Source organism: Protobothrops mucrosquamatus, unplaced genomic scaffold (genome assembly GCF_001527695.2).
Source record: "Protobothrops mucrosquamatus isolate PMUCROS unplaced genomic scaffold, P.Mucros_1.0 scaffold404, whole genome shotgun sequence".
NCBI classification, from domain to species: domain Eukaryota; kingdom Metazoa; phylum Chordata; class Lepidosauria; order Squamata; family Viperidae; genus Protobothrops; species Protobothrops mucrosquamatus.
The window spans coordinates 234,812-258,229 of record NW_015386735.1 but is presented as its reverse complement, the minus strand read 5'-3'; the positions used below and the strand labels follow the sequence as shown (position 1 = coordinate 258,229).

At 38.0% G+C, this 23,418-nt stretch overlaps 1 protein-coding gene across 1 annotated transcript in view; it reads right to left on the bottom strand.

Annotated features, from left to right (window-relative positions):
- The window catches only part of MBOAT2 (membrane bound O-acyltransferase domain containing 2), an 88,882-nt gene that overhangs the window by 13,143 nt on the left and 52,321 nt on the right, over nt 1-23,418 (bottom strand). The window contains exons 4-7 of the mRNA XM_015816156.1: nt 9,531-9,626; nt 7,387-7,442; nt 5,045-5,099; nt 3,836-4,019 (exon numbers count right to left, since the gene is read on the bottom strand). Coding sequence (XP_015671642.1) covers nt 3,836-4,019; nt 5,045-5,099; nt 7,387-7,442; nt 9,531-9,626 — 391 coding nt within the window. The remainder of the gene's footprint in view (nt 1-3,835; nt 4,020-5,044; nt 5,100-7,386; nt 7,443-9,530; nt 9,627-23,418) is intronic.

Here is a 23,418-nt window from a genome sequence, read left to right as displayed (position 1 = left end):
TTGTTTTTTAAACCAGTATGAGAATCCAGCAAAAAAATACCCCACCCTATTTTAAACAAGCATTTCAGCAATACAAGGCAGAAGTGAAACATTTATATAACCATATAAAACTGCAAGTTGCAAAGAGAAAGTGCGGAAAATCAAGAGCTGCACCATTCAAAGTATTTCCCCAAAGCACATAATATGCTACAAAAGACAGCCAGGTTTCTCTTAATACCAAATGGGGAATATGTGAAGTGTCAAGAGCACACACGGTTTTGTTTAATGTCAGAAAGCTAATGCGGCATAAACAACAAAATATGTTAAGCAGATAAGCAGTACAATGGAAAAAAAACTTACCTGTCCCGAGTAATTAAATCACATTTTGAAGTAGTGTTATTTATAGATCTTCACTGATAGATGCGCTTATTTATACATCAGAATTTTGTAGTAAGTCTTTATAGAGAGGAAGTAAACATCACCCATTTATCAATATTTGTTTATATTAGAAATAAAAAACAATTTTTATATTTGAAGTTGAACCTGGGAATGACATTCTAAAGTTCCTACGTTTTTGGCTTCTGTGAGTTGAAACTGGTATTTGCCAATAAGTAAAACCAACATACCATCATCTCCACCTTTAATATAAGTAAGAAAGCAGCCAACCAATTTGTTTGGATATTGGCTGTAGAAAAGGTGAAAACAGAATCTTAATGCCATAAAAAGGTAGTGAACAATCCTATGTGGATACTCTGGTTCACAGCAGAGTATAGTGACACTTTGTGACTCAACATCCATGGAATGCATTAGTTACATCAGCTTGGAAAATTATTCTTGTTGTTTAAATCCTCTCTGTGTTGGGAAAGATGCAAACTTTCCCAAGGAATGAAGGGAAGAGGGAAAGATATTTTTATTGCCCCAAATCAGGATCAACCAAATGAGGGAGAAATTGTAAGTCAAAAAAAGAAGCAATTAAAAATTGTTTTATCAGAAAAATTATTTGAATGTATAAAGAAAAATAGAACCCTATGAAATCAAAACGAAAATCCCATCTAAACTTTAACAAAGGAGCTTAAAATAACATGCAGAAAAACAGCATCCAAAACATTTTGGCTTTTATTATTTTATCAATTATTATTTTGCATCCATATCTTAAATTCTATCAGCCACCCTATTCCATAAGTGCTTATGAAATGGGTGGTTGTACCAGTTAATTAAAATAAAATAAAATAATAATAAAATAAAATAAAATATAAAATAGTGCTTCAGTTCTGCAACTGTAGAATATTGCAATTCTGTGCATCATTTATTTGGAATAAATGCACTGATCATTTAGTTAAGAGTTATTTAATTACAAGTAAATATGATAGCATTAGAACATGTAAACTGTAATTTTTTGGGGAAAAAATAAGTTTCCTTTATCATTCAAGTCAGGTACCGAAAGATTTGTGCACAGAGTAATCAGTTACACCCATTATGCTAAAATAAACTGTTATCTTCTTCAAAATACCAATTAATTTTGATTAATATTTCATTAAGTATTTTTTTAAAAAAAATTATTAGTAATTGTTAAAATAAAGCATTTTCTTAAAATAGCAGAGACTGAGTTGGATTTATCATTATAAGGGCTTGCAACACAAGACAGTTTAAAAAAAAACCCTGTCACATAGTAAACTTAATGCCCTGGACACAGGTCCCAGAATTGCAAGATTATAGGTTTTAAGATATTACAAACAATATTTATTACATATCTACATGCATGAGATTCTTGCTTAAAATGAAATGCTGCTGTCTGAAACTGCTTTTAATTAATTGTTTTTTACTCGAGAACATACATTTTTGTTTAACGTAATAGATATTCAGCATTATGATTAGCTATTTGTTCTATAAAATGATTGTACACTTCAGCTTAAAGCAATGAAGCAGATGCGCATCTAATGCCTGTAATCTTTGCAAACCTTACAGTGTATGAGGAAGTGTTTACCAACAATTGCAGAATGTTTAGCAGTTTATGATTCTGCAAATTAATACAACTGGCATTTATACTTATCAGTGATTACTAAACCCGTGTTTGCACATCACTATAAAACAACTTCTCTTCATCCTTAACTAAAAAATAACGGAAGGGGAATCCCTTAATGTTGCTTGATATTACTAACCAAAGTATGCCACTAACAGAAAATAAATAAGCCAGACTAGCCTTCAGAAATGGCCCAAAGCGGGTAGAAAAGAAGCTGAGAGAAGAAAGAAGAAGGGGGAAAGCTGGAAAGCATACAGGTGGACTTGAGAAGAAGTTGCTCAACACCATGAGAACCTAGAATGGGGGGGGGGGCAGAAAGAAGACGATGAAAGGATGCTTGTTTTATTTTTTTTATTTTTTTTTAAAAAACTATATCTAAAGAAGTAGTCATGCTCTCATCTTGTAAGGAAGCATCCAAGGCTAAATCCAGAATCTTCAGCATGGCTCTTTTAAGGGAGGTGAAAGCCTATTTTTCTGAGAGAAATCCCAACGGAAGGTCTCCATAAAAGCAAAGGAGAGGTAGAGCAAAGACTTCAACTAAGAAAACCAAGTCAAATTTATAAATGCTAACTGGAGAGGAGAAAATCAGAGGAGACAAGCTTTTGATTTAAATGCAGATAGTCCTTGATTTATAACCGTAACTGAGCCTGGAATTATAGAGTTTATAAATTGTGCTGGCGGTCAACTGAGTCATCATGAGATTGACCCAATTTTGCCACATTTCTCTGTGATGGTCGTTAAGTGAATCACAGTGGACATTCTGCAAATCCATATTTGTTAAATGAACCCACTGTCTGCAGTGGGCATTTTTTTACTTCCAGAAACAGGAAGTAAACAGTAGTTTCCAGCAAGAAATGTCATAAAGTGTGGTCACATGATCACGGGATGTTCTAAACAGCCTTAAATGCAGGTCAGTTCCCAAGTGCCCAAAATATGATCATATGACCACAGAGGGGTTCCTTCCTTCCGAATATTGAATCCAGGTTGCTAGTACCTTTTTGGAGGGTCCATCATAACTTCAAATGATTGCTGAGTGACTGGTCATAAATTGAGGTCTACCTGTATATATTTAATTAAACATGTGGCTAATTAAGGTTTCAGATTTCAAGAGAAAAGTGTGATTTGGAGCATCTAGGATGTTTCAGATGATGGGAACAATTCAAGATATTCCCCCCCCCTCTGGGAAGCTGAAAAAGACAGCCATCTGAGCCCAGAAAAAAAAAAACCAAGATCTTTAAGAGGTTCCTGGCAGATAATGCATAAGCATCCATGTGCACTTCAAATCACATTTCTGCCTTTCAATCTGAAATGTTGCCCAGCCCTGTTAATTAATAATTAAATGAAGAACAAATAAGTAAGACATCTATTGTTTATATTTTATATCAGAGAGTGATTTTTAAATTAAATTCTGTAATATCTTTTGGTTCTTGTTTTAAAATTTAGTTACAGTTCAATGGGATATCGAAGATGTCTTAGAAAGACTACCAGGAAAGAAAAGTCTACAAAATTAAGGCAATGCTTATTGTATGGAAATCAAATACCAGCAAAAATTAGAGAAATAAAAACAACTTGCATTGATTTTTACTGATAATTTTGATGGCAATATGTGGGATGATATAAACACAAGTCCCAAGTTTTCTACAGCCCACAAGATCCGAAAGTAAGTATCTATGGAGAATATTGATCTTTAGATGCTTGATTATTGAAGAGAGAACTATGCCATTTATAAAAATGATGCAGATACAGTTTCAGAGTTTTGCCTGTGAAAAATGCAGAATGCAAAGTAGACTTCCCATGCAAACACAACAGCACCGTTGCAATAACAATAGATCTTACATTTGGGGAGGGGTCCGTTTGTTCATATTTTATTTCTTCTTTCCCATTTGCTTCCGACTGTGTCAGTTGATATGATCTGCCTTCAATGAAAGTAATATAGTCTTTATAAGAGCATAATGGGCCTGCCAGGATACCCATGAAATTACAGTTGTAACTTAAATATTCCAGTAGACTTGGCATGTGTCTGTAATTCAAAGACAAGCAACTGGTGAGATTTTATGTCTCTTTTAGTAACAAGAACTCTACTACAGAATAATATTAATACCGTATAATGATTGGTTATAGATGAACTGTTTTAGCTGACAGTAAACTTTGTAGATAAAAAAGTTGGGATTCAAAACTAGTTGATTAGTTGTTTATTAAGGGTCCTGTACCACTCAAAAGATCAATCTTTATGTGGCTCTCATAAAGATCGCTGAATTAAACAATCTCAATCAGTTTTAGCCAATGGCAGTTATGGTTCACCAATTTGAAGGGACAGTTTTTCCTCCTTGGATATAATAGACACAGTATGGGATGTGATTCATTAGGCAATCTGACTTCTCGTTAATGGAGAAAATTCAAGTAGGTCAGACAAATTCAGTAGCAGAAATTTACTTCAATAAAACAGGGACATGGAAGCCAGACTCCAACAACAAAATGCAAATTGATCTTTCTTCAGTGTTAATACAGGTAGTCCTTGACTTACAACCATTGGTTTAGTGACCATTTGAAGTTACAATGGCACCAGAAAAGTGATTTACAACCGGTCCTTTCTCTTTTAACTGTCGAAGCATCCCCACACTCACATAATCAAAATGGCATGTATTTACGATGCTTGCAGTGCCCCAGGGTTATGTTATCAACATCTGCAACCTTCCCAGCCTGCTCACAACAAGCAGAGTCAAGGGAAACCAGATTTGCTTAACAACCATGTGATTCACTTAAAAACGGCAGTGATCTGCTTAACAACTGCCTTGCTTAACAACAAAAAATCTGGTCTCAGTTGATGACTACTTGTAGCACACTAATAATATATTTTAGTTTGCTTTTATCCTGCTTTGTTTAGTTTGGCCCAAAGCACTTACCGTAGCTTTCTTCGTATTATTGTAAACGGATGAAAAGCATGCACAGAATCTAAATGCCTCTAACTCCTGCAAAGCTGCTGAAAGGCTGACTGACAGATGGAATCTGAGGCAGCCGTTGACACTAAAATAGAGAAGTGCTTACCTCACGGCTAAGCATCGCTGTGAGGGCGACAGTTCTTCCTCTTTTCGGAACATTCCTGTGCATGAGCAAGAAAGAAAAGGGTAACCCGTTGGGCTGCTGGAAGAACCACAGTCACATTTGAGTTAGGATAGTTCTCTCTCTCTCTTTTTTTTTTTTTTTGCAGGGTAGTCATAAAGAGAAGTAATTGCAATCTGAGGCCAAACAATAGAGCAACCAATGCTAGCAGAGATTTGAGAGGACACTTTGCTAGCATTCTAATCCTCTTTGTGCTTAAGCTAGGATGGGCATAGATTGGAACAGAGTTATGAGTCTAGATTTCCTAATCAGATTATTACATCCAGATGATTTTGAGGGTTCAGAATTTTGATTCACTATAGAGGAAAAAAGCCATTCTGTCCGTGTGCAGAAGCCACTGAATCATCAGGCTATTTTCTTCAAGGTCTAAATACTATTTAAAAGATTGCCATTATTCCTTGCTTTCATGTTCAATTCAAAGCAAGCTAATCAGAACATGCCACTGCTACAGATCATAGCCAAGACTCAGTCTGAACCATGATTGCTTCCATAATCTGTTTTAAAATGACAAGCTAGGCTAAGTCAAAATATCATGCAAAAGTGCCATTTCTTGTACCTTGGGATCAGAAAGACTATGATAAATAATTAACTGAAACAAAACAATCTCAAACTCCTAGTTTACGTTGCTGTCTCACCTCAACTAATCATATGTAATTTTAAACATGTTATAACATAAAACGTGTCAGCCAGTTTGGTGTAGAGGTTAAGGCATCAAGCTAAAAACAGGAGCCTAAGTCCTACTGCCACCTTAAGCAAAACCAGCTGGGTGATCTTGGGCCAGTCACTTTCTCTCAGCCCTAAGAAGGAGTCAATGGCAAATCATTTTGAAAAAACTTGCAAAAAAAATTGCAGGACCTGTCCAGGCAGTTTCCAAGAATCAGGCACAGTTGAACAGAAGGTGAAACAACTGCATACAATTGAAAAAGTAAACTGAGATTGATCTAAAACAGTGAGTAGAGCCAACATATATGGCTCCGTATAATCAGATGACTGGAGCACAATGGTTCCTATGGTTAGGACGCTGGTTTGACAATTTGTAAGCCCACGTTCAAAGTCAGAGTGAGCTCCTGTCATTCACTCCAGCTGCTGCTCACCTAGCAGTTTGAAAGCATGCAAACACAAGTAGATAAATAGGTACCACTTCGGCGGGCTCATTAATGGGGACATGAAAGGACCCTCCCGTTGGGCGACCCCCAGGCAATGGTTATGTCATTGGTTAATCCTTTCACCACAGAAACGCTTTGGTGCTTCCGACACCGCAGATGACTACTAATGGGGAGCAAAGAGTCATGAATATCCTAACTCTCTGCTACTATCTAATGATTGTCCAGACTTTTGCAGTAATTAATAGCTTTAAATAGCAAGAGACTACACTATTATACGGCTGTGGAAATCTGAAAAATTATTTGGATGAAATGATTCAGATTTCACGAGAGCACAGCAACTTCCTGTTAAAGACCCCCAAATTCTTAAGGTTTCTGCATAAGCTTTAAGAAAGGGGATACATCCACTATGAGAAATCCACTTATTTAATGTTAATTGGAAGACTGCCATTGCTGCCTCTAATATTTCAGGGAGGGAGGGAGAATGCAATCATGAGGCCTACAATGGCCTGCCGACATAATGCGAACCATGATTAATGTTATATTCTAATGCAGCCATTATCTCTGATTATTTACAAATAAAGCCAAGTAACTTTCCTGGTCTAAAAGCAATCTCTTTTTAGATCTTCAGTTCTCAAAACTAAATACCGTAGCTAAGTATAGTTATTTATTTGGACTCATAGTATTTTCATAACTCTACACAATTTTTACTACTTATTTTTTCCAACTTGTGGCTTACTTTTATTTTCATCTACAATGCTTTTAAATTCTATAGACATTTGAGATGTAAATTTCCCTTGAGTGTTAAATCGAAAAAAGTCGACATTGATTTAATAAATTAATACAGCAATACAATTTGCCCATTTTGAAAATTAATAATTATACAGGAAAGCAAAAAACTAAATGGAAATATTTGTTTAATGAAATCATTACAAATATCAGTTTTGTCAATAAAATTCCACTGGCTTTGTAAGAAAATATATATCATCTCTTCAACTGATTGAATATCTGGTATATGGATAGAAAATAAGGGGTTTTCCAACATTGCAAGGTTAAAACTGGCCAGAACACATTGTTCTACCTGCAAATTTTTAAAAAAATTCTCCTCCCCAATTTGTGTTAAAAATTTAAAGAAGGAAGTCTTTTCTCACCCCCAAATCTTACCATCATGAATTTCGTACGCCAAACTTGTAATTTTCTGTGTAATTATCATCATTGGGCTGTAACAAAGATGGAGAGAGGACAGGAAATTTAGATTTCTTTTATAAAATAGTACTTCTCTATGGCAAGATGATGCTGAATGAGACAGAATAGTTATGAGTCTTTTTAATATATATATATATAGAGAGAGAGAGCCACTGCAAGAATTTTTCATTGGTAGTCTCAAGCAGAAAGAAACAAAGAAATTAATGGCATTTACACTGACGGGAAATGATATATTTTCAAAAAGGTTTATAGCTGATTTGCTTGAGAAGTCACGGAGCCTGTTCAGAAAATGAACACATTTCAGCTCAATTATTCCTCCCTCCATAAAGGAAGAAGCTTCCATCCTTTTTTTGTCACAAAGCATTATTTTATTGTCAACCAAATGTCAAATGACGTTTCAAATGGGGATATCCGGATTTGAGGACAAAATTCATCACAAATTAAAAACAGGACATTTTAAGCCCTTTCCTTCAGGCACAAAAAGGAGAGGAGAAAGAGAAGCTTGACTTTCAGACATGCTTGTTCTCATTATGTAAGCATTCAGCTACATGCACCATTCCCCACCATTGCTGCCTCCCTTTGACACATGTTTTAGATTTAAAATTTAAAGATTTTGCCAAATTTTCTAATCATTAAAAAAAAAAAGCATTCCCAAAATAACAAAATGTCAAACAGGAATAATACAGTACATTAAGCAGACAGAGAGATAATAGAAAAAATAGCACTGTCCCCTGTAAATAATGGGCCAGTAAAATTTAGCTTGATTTCAATTGCACATACGTTTGCTCCATAAATATTAGAACATAAGTAACCTTGAAAAATTGAAACATCAGTCCGCAGGGAGTACTTTGCCATTTCTGCATCACACAGAAGATTTTTTTTTAGACACATGCGTAATGGTAATACCAGAGAAAGCAATGTGATAGAAATTCAGCAGTACCCTAGAGAATGCTGTTTCCCAATTACATAACTCAAACGTAGAGAAATATAGACATATTCTTGCAATGTAAACAATTTCTTCTAAAAGTAACTTTGGTGTCTTGTTCCAAGAGAATTGTAGGAAAACAGGCAAGATTTATTAGCTTTCATACACTTCCCCGGTACAAAAAAGATTAATTTGTGAACTCAAATACAAAACCAAGTTTTTAAAAGAAGGGAAGGGGAAGGAAGGGAAAAGGAACTGCAGAAAGGAAGTCTCTCAATATTCATGATTGCACTGGACGTTTCCAGAGGCATATAAAGGTTTTTAAAGTCTCTATGTTTTGCCAGATGCAATAAGGTACAGGTAGTCCTGGACTTATGATCGATCGCTTAACAAATATTTGAAGTTATGACTGACTTGAAAAAAGTTACTTACACTCATCCTCAGAGTTATGACTGCTACACTATCCCCACAGTTACATCACTGCATTTTGGGTGCTTGGCAAGCAACTCACATTTATGACCAGTTGCAGCATTCTGCACTCATGTGAGATAGTGTTTTGTGAATGTTTTGCCATTTTCTAGCAAAAATGGCAAAAAAACCACCCATTGGATAAGCTGGATTCAGACTTACAATGCAGTTCATTTAATGATTACGATGACATGCTTAATGACCATCATAAAAACAATTGTAAAATTGAGTTTGGTCATATGGTGACTCAATTTAAGACCACAAAGACTTACGACCAAAATTCTATTTTAAACTGTGGTCATAAGTCAAGAACTGCCTGTACATTTTAATCAGGACACGGCACAAGTGGTTTGATCTGAATTCCTCCTGTCCATCCAGCATCAGTATCAGCTGGATCCCCTGGATGGACTTTTAGCCCACAGAGAAATCATTTTCACAAACATCCTATATCAGATATAGTTCTATTCTGAGCTATATAGTTATGAAGAAGCTTTTTCCATATTAAGTCACATCCCTGAGTGATATTACCTCATAATCTTCTGTTGCAATAAACAAACAGGTAAAGAGCTGTAAAATGCACACATGCTGATTTTTAAAAATTCTGAAATTTTCAGACATCTATGAAATCTTAAGTAAATTATACTTAATTCAGACTTAACTACATCTAGCTACAGAAATAATTGCAAGTACTGAAAATAGTTATTCTTACCCCGAAAAATCAGCAGAATATTGTCCATAGTCAAATATATAAACTCTAGAAATTTGGCACACAGTGAGGTATCCCAAAGCAAAAACAAAACAATATCTGGAAAAGAAAAAAAGTCATTGGGTTATCTCTCACACAGCCTATAGGCATTAACATAAGTTTAATTTATTTTTAGGGTAAGTGTTTGAAAGAATAATGTAGTCTGAGACTTTATATCATAAGCACAGTATTTTCCCAAATGTGCTCATACTGTCAATTGGTTCACATTTCTATTCCTTTTATTTATACACACACACGCACACACAAACACATACATACACACACACACACATACATACATACACACACACACACACACACACACACACCAATTTTGGGCTCAATTGTGATTGTAAAGTTGAGAACTAGCTATACAAGTTAGGACTCTCTGAATCACCTCTCAATAAGATTTAAGATGAGGCTGTGGCTGTAAGTCAGAGTACTTAAATGGGATTAAATTTCTCTTACACCCAAATAAGCATTCAGAGTTGCAGTCTGCATATTTGAAACTTCTATAAAATAATGGTTTTACAGAGATCTTATTAATCCATACAATCCAAAAAAAATCATACAAATACCGCCTTTCAGCAAATTAAAAAGATATTTTTTTCTTTCTTTTTCTAATATGTGGGCAGATAATTCTGCATTAAATAGCATTTATGAACTTTTCTAGCAAATTGTTGCATTTGCTGAAGAAAGGACAACTTTTTTTCATATCCTTTCTTCTCCGATGAACGTTTGAAGCATTTTGCACTAGAATACATGCCTCTTATGTTATTTTGTTACCATGACCAAATGATAATGATTGAATAACCATCCATTTAATTTGTTTTAACTGTACAGAAATCAACTGATTTCCCCTACACTTGTACATTCAGTCCATATACATCTTATTCCTCAGCATTTAGTTCTGCTGTACTTCCCCAGGGGTATTGTCAGAAATGGGAAACAGAAGCACAAATCATTTAATTAAAATGGAGGGAGCAAAAGCATCCATTTTCCTCATCTCAGTAACTAAAAGATTTCTGTTGTAACTGAGCAGGCTCCAAATTCTGATCTTCACAGCGACAAGCCTCGTGCCAGACAGTCAATCCATCTCCATAAGTGAGACTAATGTACAGAACTAGAGGACAAGCCAGGAGCAAGCCTGGTCAGGAATGGAGGCTGACCATCTGTTCAGCAGCCTCTGAATGAAGAGGAGTCTCCCTAAACTGCTAGCGAAAGTCTAAGTAAATTACGCAAAAGAACCATTGTTTGGAAAAAGCGGTTGTTTTCTGAAGAGATATACAGGTAGTCCTTGACTTACAGTTCGTTTAGTGACCGTTCAAAGTTACAACGGCACTGAAAAAAGTAACTTATGACCGTTTTTCACAGTTACAACCTTTTCAGCATCCCCAGGGTCATGTGATCAAAATTCAGATGCTTTATAACTGGTTTATATTTATGACCATTGTTGTGTCTCAAGATCATGTGATCACATTTTGCGACCTTCTGACAAGCAAAGTCAATAGGGTAGGCCACAGGAAGTCACAAGTCACATGACTTCACACTTAATCACTCAGAGTGATTTGCTTAACAACTGAAACTGCTGGAACTGCCAAAGTGACATCAAGTTGGGCACAGTCACATGATTTTCACTTTATGGCCATGTTGATCAGTGACACAGTGGCAGTCAATAAATGAGGACTATCTATAGCTGTACAACTCTCTTGTAATTTAAATCCCATTCCCATCTCTTTAAAACCAAGCTCTTTTGACCTAGAGCAGACAGGCACCATCTTGTGATCTTTATCTTACATTTTCTGATGGGTTTTCTGATGGCTGATCCTGATCAAGGCTACACCATTTCATCTTGTTTAGATATTTTTTATTCTCCTTTTCCCCATGCTAAATATATGCATTCAAAGTTTAAAACATGGCTTGTATTTTTTCTCTTCTTTTCTTGCAGTAAATTGGATTTTGTTTCTCTCTTATGAGATTGCTGTGTATCTAAGAAAAAGGCTGGAATCCTCTAGCCACATGCCTTAAGCTACATGGCTAAGAGAATGCATTTTTTATTTGTTTCATTTTGTGAGATCTTTGTTGTAGGCCAGACAATGAAACTGACTGGAGGCTTGACTGGAAATATACTTTATTGTTATAGGCTGTAGTAACAGTAATTTGAAAGACTGTTTTTTTCCCTCTTACATCCAAGGAGGTGATTTTCTCCCTAATGTTTTCTTTATTTTACAGGCTTAAAGCATGTTTGTACAGATGTTGCTGAAATCATCTCTGCATAGTTTCTCCAAGATCATCCCTATGACCCCATACATATTTTACCTTTTAACCACAAGAAAAATAATTAAGAAATGGGTGTAATTGTCCTATCTCTCACTCCATAAAACAAGATGATCTTGACAGAGACAGAAAACATCCATCAGCAAAGCAAGAAGGGGAAAAGTATCTTAAGTTCACAACAAGCAGAAGAGTTCCAGACAGGCACTCCTTAATTCACATAAGAAAGGAAGCAAGCACAACACAATCAGCCTTACAAGATCCTGTTATTTGAGCCAATTTCAATAAAAGTAGTTTTAGCCTTCCTATGGAGTAAAGTTTTCTGGTCTGGTCTACCTGATGAGGCTAACACAGTTAGGATATGTGGAGCAGCATGGCAAGAACAACAACAAAGATTTTCAAAAAGTCTTCTTTAATTGAATTTATTGAAAGAAAAAAACAAATTACAAAAAACTCAAAAACTGGACATTTTTGTTTTAGCATGCAATTTATTGCAGAATTGGCCAGGACTATGACTGCTAATTTCTCTTGCTAACCACATTTAACAGATAGGGAGATGGCTAACAATTTTACTGATAATGGAATAATGTTTAGGTGTTACAGGCTAGTAATGTTTCCCAAACTATTATCCATTTTCTCAGGTCCTGAGAAGCCCACAACAAAGGGCAATTAATGCTTATCAAGATAAAAAGACAAGAAGGAGAATGAAGGAGAATATTTGTAGCTCAGGGTTGAAATGAGGAGTCCTTGGTGCTCTCTGAGCTTGCTTGTTTTCTTGCAGACATTTCATTACCCTAACTAGGTAACATCATCAGTGCTAGACTAATGAAAACATAGGATTTTATTTATTTTTTTATTGCTGTTAGATTTCCTTTTGTATTGAAAGGTATGGCAAACTGTAATGTAGCTGGAAGAAGAATAATCAAAGGATAGTTCAGCCATGATACAGGAGATTTTTAAATGTCAGATCAGCCAGGGTCTTGAACTTCTTCATGCCCTAAACATGTATATATACATGGTTTTCTTCCCACAAAAGAAGAAAACCCATAGACAAGCAAGGAAGCGCAATATGGTTCCCCCCCCCCTCTCTCACACACACACACAGATTTAAGATTAAATTTATATGAAATTAAGCTAAAACTATTTCAGTTAGTAAATGAGAGCAATGAGATGAGAGATGAGAGTAATAAAATAATTAATTGCCACTGAAGACAGACACATATAAGAATTAGGATGAAAGAGATTGGACTTTGGTTTGAATTTGGATAAGATCACACAAATAATACAGCACTAATGGCATCCCAATCCTCCTAAAATTTGTCTTCCTAGGAGAATTAACTCGCAAACAAATAAACAAGCAAAAATACTGAAACAATTTCTGATGCATTTTTATCCTTCTAACAGTGTTGAAGGGTTTGATAAAGTAATTCCAGATTCAGAAGCCATAAATCACAAAACAACATTTCAACATTTTCCTTTTTAGAAGGGAGTTTATTAGAAGATCTCAAATATAATCAGAAGAGTAAGGAAAGGTCTGTTTAAAAAATCTGATGTCTTAGGGCTAAGACAGGGGTAGGCACCCGGTCTACCAAATATAAACCAGTCTGTTCTCATTTCGCTCCAATCTAGGAGCATGTTTTTACTCATAAAGGTAAAAAAGGATATATGCAGTGTTATCTTCATTTTAGATATCAAAAGGGTCTCTCTCTGTGTCTCTCCCTCTCTCTCTCTCTCTCTCTCTCTCTCTCTTTCCCCCTCCTCTCCCTCTCTCCGATCTTCTGCTCACCTGGCAAGCTAGCTTCAAGCTGTTCTCCAACAAGCTCAGGGGTAGGCAATCTCGGCTCTTTTATGACTCATGGACTTCAACTCCCAGAATTCCTGAGTAAGCATAGCTGGGCTAGCTAGCTCTCTCCTGCCCTTCCTGCTTCCTGCAGAGACGCAGCAAAGGGAGGAGCCCCGCCCAAAAAGCTTTTCAGCTCGTTGGAGAACACCGTGAGTCTACTCTCTTTTACACACACACACAAACACAAACACAAACACAAACACAGAGACAGACAGAGAGAGAAGCAGGGAAGTGCAAGTGCCTCTCTCTGTCTCTCTCTGCAAATGGCAGAGGAGGCTGGGAGCCGCAGGGGAAGGCTCAAAGAGCCGCATGCTGCTCCGGAGCCGCAGGTTGCCGACCTGTGGGCTAAGACTACTACTCTGTTTCAGAAGATGTACGAAGAGCTCTAAAGTAGCCTGCTCAAGGACACCTTAATCTGCTTTGGCCATCAGCAAACTGGATGATTAGCTCATTCACTACATTGAAGTGTGGTTCTTGTAAGGATAAAAAACAAGGGGAGCTCCCCATGTGCACTAACTACCCTGCATTCCCAGAAGGAAAATCTAAAGTAAAAATGTAATATATGGACAAGTGTTCACTCTAAGATAAAATCTTTTAACAGTTTATATTCTAAGGGGATATTTGCCACTACCTGTCTAGCATGACCTTTTGCTGTTGAGACAGGACTTAAAGTTAAGTTCCTAAAGAAAAAAAAATAGGATAGAATATATTCAAGCAACCAAAATCAGTGATATTCAGAACTACTGTACTAGCAAAAACAAAATCTTCCTAAAATGTTTGTTTTGTTTTTTTTTCGGGGGGGAAGGTTCCTGCATCAAATTGAAAAACTAATACATTAACTTATTATCAGTCACCACTTTTCAATTGTGGGAAACCTGAATCCTTGCAGACTGAAGTTGCTGCATAATAAATCTGTGTACCACTGTTTATTGAAATATGCTTTGCTTGGCTAAAATCAGCAGGGGTTCCCATGTCTACTTCAATAGATGTGAAGTAAAAAAGAAAATGGAGCTGGCTAGGCTAAGCAGATCAGTTCCCCACCCTGCAGTTGCTTTGCCTAGGCCAGGGGTAGGCAGCCTTGGCTCTTTTATGACTCGTGGATTTCAACTCCCAGAATTCCTGAGCCAGCCATGCTGAGGGGAAAGGGAGAGGTTTCCAAGCTGAGCTATGCTGGCTCAGGAATTCTGGGAGTTGAAGTCCACGAGTCATAAAAGAGCCGAGGTTGCCTACCCCTGGCCTAGGACCTTTAGAGAAGCAATAAAAATGCTAGCACAAGCATAAAAGTGCTTGGAAAGGAAAGGAATGTTGACAACTAAAAGGGATACTGTACTTGCAGTCAAAGAACGCTGTGTGAACCAAGGACAAGGGAAGATAACAGGGATAGAAACATTGCATAATAACTATTATTCTAAAGTACAATCTCTACATTATTAATAAAATCACTGTATTTCTACTTTCACCTTCATTAGAGTACTATATCTAATCTCGTGGATTACATGTATACTTTGTTTACAAAAACCTACATGAGGTCCATTTTTAGATTTGCAATGGAAGCTCCAGTATCGAAATTAACTCACTCTATTCTTATATTGATGAGTATTCTGGCCTCTGTTATTAAAGTAATTCATAAAGTAGAAATTTCCCCCACGCATACACTGCATAATATATTTGCAAGGCAAATAAAGAAGCATGAAGATACATAAGTGCAATTAGATATTATTTCAGTCCACAACTGCAACATCTCAGATACAAATGGAAAGGACTAAGATTTAGATATTAAGCACTCTAATGTTGATGTTGATGTTTGTTGATGTTTATTATATTTATATCCCGCCCTTCTCCTTGCGGACTCAGGGCGGCTAACAACCAGATAAAACAACTACAAAATACCAAACACTACAGTTAAAAACACAATTAAAAGACAAATATTAGCAATTGGCCTAAGTAATTTAAAATTATTTTAAAACCCCCGCTAAAAATTTCCCCTAGGCCAGTCCTGCAAGCTGAAATGCACATTACTGTCATCTCAGGATTTAGCATGCCACAGACTAGAATAAATAAGCACAGTTCACTTAAAAATAGTGCTTTCATGCATGTATTGGACTATATGCTTTATAAATTTTGCATGCGAATAGCAAAAGCATGTTTCAAATGATATCATACAACCTGAAGCAATTTCAATAAAACAGCATGCAACTAAAATTAATCATAGTACACCACTTTATTTTAACCAAGTATTCTGCCAAAAAAGTAAGACATTCATCATTCAAATTCACATTCTGTATAATTAAACCAAAATGGAAAGGAGCCATTTCCACTGTTTTTAATCACTCCAATACAAAAAAAAATCCCGAACAAACTCCTCATTCTTATATTCTTGGCAGATAAATTACAAGAACAATGTAATGTATTGAGGCTTGGGGTTTATAGAATGTGTCGTTATAATCAAACATATGCACAACAAATTTCCATCTTCTTCACCCGATTCTTTTCCAGCAGTGAGCATCACAAAAATAAGGATACACAAATAATACTAAACGAAGAGTTCACATTTCAGCCTGCACTGCAGTAATAAGGACAACTTTGTCTACAGTTAATTGGACCCTTCTTGGGAAGGATAAGTAGGAACTGTGCTTGGATGCTTTTGTACATTTTGCTGATACAGATACCCTTCAATGTGCAACTATTTAATGACAGTTTGAAGTTATGGCAGCCTTGGAAAAAGTAACATATGGCCCATCCTCAGAGTTACAACCGTCACCACACCCCCACTGTCAAATTGCAATTTGGGTGTTTGGCATCCAGCTTACATTTATGACATTGGCAACAACTTGTGAACACGTGATTGTGATTTGTGCCTTTCCCAGCCAGCTTTCTGACAAGCAAAGTCAATTGGGGAAGCTGGATTCACTTAACGACTGCATTATTTAATGACCACGTGATTCGCTTAACAACTGTGATGATTTGCTTAACAATCATGGTAAAATGGTTGTAAAAAAAATGGGCCCAGACCATGTGATGGCTTGCTTAATGATCACACTGCTTAGCAACCAAAATTTTGGTCCCAATTGCGGTTGTAAATCGAGGACTACCTGCAAAGCTGGTATCTGCAAAGTTCTAATGACTGGAGTCTTGAAGTGTGGCTGGGCAGTGTCTTACATTGTTATCTGGAATGCTGTTCAGCTTGTGGGCTCTGATGAAGTGCCAGGACGCTCTCCAGCATGGCTCTATCATCTGCTGTCTAGATCCACGGCCCTCCTCAGATAGCTCAGGAAGGTGTGAGTGGTTGGGTCCAGCAAATGATCAATGCCTGTTTGGGGAAAGGAAATATGCCTGATGATTTTAAGACGTTGGTGTGTCTTCTTTGGAAGAAGACTTCCCTGGATTGAATTATTTGGACAGCTACCACCCTATCTCCAACCTCACCCTTTTAGAGAAAGTTGTTCATGGTGTAGCTTCTGCTGCAAAATGCCCATAAAAAAGAGTTTATCCGTATGCTTTTCCATCAGGGTTAAGGCTCAGGCATGAAATATTGGCCTAGATGAGTTGTGTCAGGACCTGGATGAAGGGAATGCACTCTTTCTGACCTTGAGTTGGTGTCATTGATCAAGACTGCTGATGAAGGTCAGGAAGCATTATTTTACATTAATTGTCCCCTTTCCTCAGCAGGAAAGTCCGATTAATAGGGAAAGAGATTTCCGTGGAGAGTCCCACAAGGCATGATCATTTTTCTTCCTACGTTTCCACGTATACATTTTATATTATTATTTAATTTATATCCTACCTTAATTTGTACAACTCTAGGCAGTAAACACAATACCCCTGCCTATTTTCCCAACAACAATTGTCAGGTGGAGCAGACTGAGGAGGCTCCACACACATTTGCACTACTCAGGTGACCCTGAGGACACAGATAAACCTCCAAGAGGCCTCAACGACTCAAGAATGCAAATGACCAGCTGCCTGCAAGGAGTATAAATCCTTCCATTCCCCACCATCCAGTCAGAACTGAAGAAGCTTCTTGGATGAGAAGCAAAACGTCTTCAAAGAAAAACAAGAAAGTCCAGTTGCCTCCTGAAAAAGCACTTTTGGGACAACCATGGTCTGGATGACTGAGAATCTCCATAGACAGGGAGATTGAAAGTGAATATTTGGCCTAAAGTTACCCAGCCAGCTTTCATACCTAAAGAACAAATACAGCTCATGGTCTCTAATCAAGGACATTAACTGCTACACCAAAGTGGCCCTCAATGAACCTGTTGCTACTAGGTATCATTGGTGAGATGCCATCAGCATTCTAATGATATTGTGTATTACTATCTGGGTCAAGCTGGAGGTGCCATGAAAGTCTTAATATGGGGCCTGAAAACTGGGAGGGGCCAGGTAGAAGAAAACAAGCTGAAATGAAATCCTAACAAAATTTGCCCCCCAAATGACTTGGTTTCCTGTATGTAATTGCAATAATGGATGGTGGCTTTCTCCCTGAAAGAGTACGTCTATGACTGAAATGCCTTCCTGGACTTATGGCTATTGCTATTTGGAGGCTGCAGCCAAGAGGACCTTGTCACAGATCTTCAACCTCTGTGACAGCTAGCCATGTCAGCCCTGATGTGAATGGTGATATTAATTTATGCCCTTATCACTACCGGGGTAGACTTCTGTAACCAGCTCTATAGGACTTCTCAGAAATTACAACTAATACTAATGCTGCTTCATGCATACTGGTGAGTGAGATCAAGTTCAGTTGTGTTACATTAATGTTGCATTGGTGACTAGTAGGTTCTCAAGTATAGATTAAAGCAATGGCTCTCAACCTGTAGACAGCAGACACCTGGGGGGCTGTGATGTCATCACAGGGGGTGCAGGAAGCCTTGAAGAAATGTTATGATTTAAATCTTGAGGTAAGTCTTGGTGGTCTGTGGCTGTGTCCATGGTCCACAACAGGTATTAAAAAGGGGTCCATGGTGAAGAAAAGGATGAGAACCACTGGATTAAAGTGTTAGTTCCAAGCTTGAAAACCCTGCATAATTTGCCTCCAGGACCACCACCTCCAGACAGAACGATCGTGTCCAGTGTACTCATCTCAGAAGATGAGGTTATCTATCCTTATATCAGACATGTCAAACTTGCAACGTCACATGACGTCGCAAGGCGTATCGGAGCTTTTTTGCCATTGCCGGCAATGGGGTGGGCGCGGCTCCGGTATGATGAAACCAGCCTGCGGGCCGGCAGTTTGACACCCCTGCCTTATATGAAAGAGCAAAACGGAGATGCAAAAGAGTATATCTTGGTTACCACTCCCACTTTATCAAGTAGCCTTCCTCAGAGGTTAGAATGGCATATTTATATATTTATTTCGTTTTTATTTCTATATACTTTAACAGTAATCTGCAAAGCAGTAAAAACTGAACTGTTCCATAGATCCTTTGCTATTTAAGACTACTTGTGTTAATAGTTCCCTGGATGGTGTACCTAGGCCACTGATGGCAAACCTATGATGACACGGCATGATGTTTTGGATGACACGTCAGCGTTCATCAACCCAACAGTAGCAACCCTTGAAAGCATGCCCCAATCTTGTACAATTTTTAGAGGCTGCATGAGAATGTGTGCTCTTATGCGGTCTCCACCATTCACACAAGAATGGGGTGTAATTTTCCATGGTTTTCAGAGACTGCTGAGGCCATGGAAGAACATTCTTCGAAGCTGCTTCAAGAATGAAAGCTTCAGCTGACCTGGAGCAGCCTCAGCTAGTCATCAGAAAGAGAACACCTCCTGAAGTTAAGCAGTGTGAAGCAGATCCTGGGGAGTGCTAGGCCACGGGGGCAATTGTGAAGTTGCCCAAGACGCATGCAACTTGAGGAACAGCACAAAGCGGCCTTATTAAATACCGGTGGGGGTGCTAGGGCTGAAGTTGAGCACCAGGCCTCTAATTCAGGTCCAGCCTCAGGGTGGCCTAGATGTGGAAGGGGAGATAGAGAATTGTTTTTCCTTTTTTTGTGTGGTGGTGGTGCGGAGACACACCAGCTGAGTCAAGTTAGGCATTTTCCACGTTTTTGACATGCCAAGCCCCAAAGGCTTGCCATCACTGACTTATCTTTGTTTTCTTGGATGAGGCAGTTTTAATTATTTTATTTTTTTTGTACTGTGTCATGTTCTACTTTATTACTATAAACTGAGAGTCATGTTATATTGTCGTGATTTGACAGCATAAAAAATCAGCAAATAAGCGAATCTTTTAAAGCGTATGTAGTTTTAGAAATACATGAAAATATTAATTTGTGAAATCTACTGAATAACATGAAAAAGGAATTGCTATCATCAGGCAATATTTATTTATAAAACTGAAAAAAACTGTTCTAATGAGATTTCAAATTTGACATTCTTGGTAAACACACCATGCAATGTGGATAATATAGGACAGTATCAGTTTTATTGCCTGAGAGTGATGATACTTTTTTTTAGTTGTTATCAAAATATTACAAACATAATTGGAGCTTTAACCAACCAGCTTTGAATCTTTGAACACAGATGCACACAGAGGTTCTGTTACAGTGACTCATTCTTTAGTAATGATACTGGGTAATAATTTTTTGATGAGGTCAAATCTTGACCTTCTTTAGGTATTAATATATATTGGCCTCCAACCAACTATCCTGTATCTTTCCAGTCTGTAAAATAGAGTTCATCATGTATAGCAATGGTTGTAGTAGCCCATCATTAAAATGTTTATAATAAGAGGCTGGTACACCATCTAGTCCAGGCATTTTCCTTATTTTAATTTTTTTATAACTTCGCAAACTTTCCTTGCTGTTATAGGTTCATTTATTGTTTCTGTTTTTCTTTAATTACTCCTATAGAAATTGTTAATAAGTAATAATAATAATTGTTAATAACATGACCTCTAATGCTATACATAAAAATTATATGCAAGAAGTTAGGGATTGCATTTTGACCTCTGGGCTTCTGGAAAATTGTTGCACAGCATTTTGACAATTTCACAATGAGGACAATTGTTTTTTTTCCCCAGTTTTTTTCCCCCTAGGTTTACTGGAGGGTAGATTAAGTTCAAAATTAAAGTAGAAAATTTCTATGAGGCAAACTGCTCCATTGTCTATCTTTAACCTTCCAGCAAACAGATAAAATACCCTCAAATTGCACCAATGAGATTTAACATTACATTTTGGCAATACAATCTGAGCGGCCACAAATTGGATGATGCGGAGTAATAACAGTACATGGGTTGTCCAACTTGATGTACAGTCACTAAATATAGCAATAGCACTTAGACTTGTGAATACCACTCCAGAGTGCTTTACAGCCCTCTCTAAGCAGTTTACAGAGTCAGCATAATTGCTCCCAACAATCTGGATCCTCATTTTACCCACCTTGGAAGGATGGAAGGCTCAGTCAACCTTGAGCCGGTGAGAATCGAACTCCTGGCAGTCAGCAGAATTAGCCTGCAATACTGATTCTAACCACTGCACCACCACGGCTCTTTACAAAGCTCTACATGTCATAGGGCCAGACTATTTGTGAGGCTACTTTTCTACCATAATCTCTGCTACTCCAGAGATCCACAACAGTAGAGAGGGCAAGCTCTATGTCCTTTCTATCAAACAATGTCATCTTACTGAACTCTGGAGTCATGCCTTCTCAATGGCCACACTTGCCAGTGTGTCCCTGGAGATTTGGATGGCCTATTACAGTGGTGGCGAACCTATGGCACGGGTGCCAGAGGCGGCACTCAGAGCTCTCTCTGGGGGCACGCGCGCCATCGCCCTAGTCCTAGGCTTTCAGCTGGATGTTATAAAACCTTTTCACTTTAGGCCTCCGCCACCGTGTGCAAAAAAAAAAAAAGGTTCAATCAATCAGTCAATTTCAACTTCTTGTGGGGAAAAAAATCTTGCAAAGGTGGAATTGATTGATTGAAATTTTTAGTCCCACCCAGTCTGCCGTTATCACCGCAGCCACATCCACCCAATGGGCCACGCCCAGCCAATGGGCCACACCCACCCAGCACCCGACAATGCATAAGTGGGTTTTGGGTTGCAGTTTGGGCACTCGTTCTCTAAAAGGTTCGCCATCACTGGCCTATTAGCTTTTCTTAAGACACTGAAGACCTGGCCATTACCCTGCATCTGAGTCAAGGAAACAGAATAATAAAGATGAGATTTTAAAAAAAATCTTTAAAAGTTACGATTGTCATTGTTGTGAAGACTTTTTGCGATAAAAATGAATGTTTTGCCAAGAGTGATGCTTATGTTTCAGACTCATTTAAAGAGTGGATGGATTGGCAAGAGCCACTATGGAGTGTGGACAGGCCAGGGTGTGCTATGGAGGACACCCTAGCCTGCCCACATTTAAAGAGTGGCAAAATGATATATCTAAAATTGTCTATATGGCAAGGGAAAAATCCATGAATTAAATCTAAGGTGTCCGAAGATGCGAAAGAAAAAAGGAAGATTGACTTTGCCCGATTTGAAATTGTATTTTGCAGTTTGCTATTTGGTATGGATGAAAGAGTGGATGTTGGTTTTTCTTCAGAGTAGCCCTGCTTCAGAGTATGGGATCCCGGGGGCTGTCATCCTCCATAACACACCCTAGCCTGCCCACACTCCATAGTGGCTCCTGCCAATCCGTCCACAGTCCTTACAGCCCGCCCACACTCAGTGGCTCCCACTGGCGGCATTCACCCACCTATCCAAGCTCTTGTCTGCTGGCTTACTTGCCTAGGACTCCAGTATCTGGGTTACAACAACTACCAGGACTGCTGGGATTACTGTCACTAAATGATACAGTCATGTGACATCATGCTTTACGACCGCATCACCTAGTGGACTTCCTGTATGTATAATAATTGGGTGCACAGAACTTTACACAATGATTAGAATTCCTTTACTAGAGATTCTGCTATGAAAATTAAGATGGACTTGTGTGCTTTCCATAGAAAAAAAATAAACTTTTGCACTACCAATATAATGCTTATAATGGTAGCTTATAATAGTTATTAATAAGCTGCATTAATTACAGTCCTTGTTTTTTTTTTATAAAATTTTTATTGATTTTTCAATTAAAAACAATAACATAAATATACTACATTTAATCACAATATCAACCAAGAAAACTACTCAATACATTCACGGAAGTGTCCGGTGTCCCCCCCTGCACCCCCCTCTTTCACTTTCCACACCTTCCTCCCCCCCCCGAACCTACAACCTCTCCTCCTTCCTCCCTCTCAACCTACTTCCCTTCTCTCTCCACCATCCCGTCTGGTGCAGTTGGGGTGTCCACCGGGCACCTCCTTAGAAAATTACATATAAATCTACAATACATTAATTTATATACATCTATCTATTCCCTTCCCCCCCCCCCCGAGCTTCCCGGAACCAAATACAGGATTGAAACACATCATTCCAAATCTAAATTACAATTTAACTAAACAAATATAATACCATCAGTATATACCTACTTTAACTCTAATAAGGCAATAAGTAAAAACAATATATCTACTCAAAAACTATATGATATTGAGGGACTTCCGGTGGCAGGCGATTTCGCTGGTTGCAGCTGTTTGCTGCCTCCCGCCTGTTTTGCGTAAAAGCCGGTTTGACAGCCAGCATCTGCTGTCAAACGGCTTGATACCTTTCCCCTGGGCATAAGGGGATCGGTGAGCTGCCCGGGGTAGGAGTTGAGTTCCCGAGTCGTCCTATATGGACGATGTAGGCGAGAACT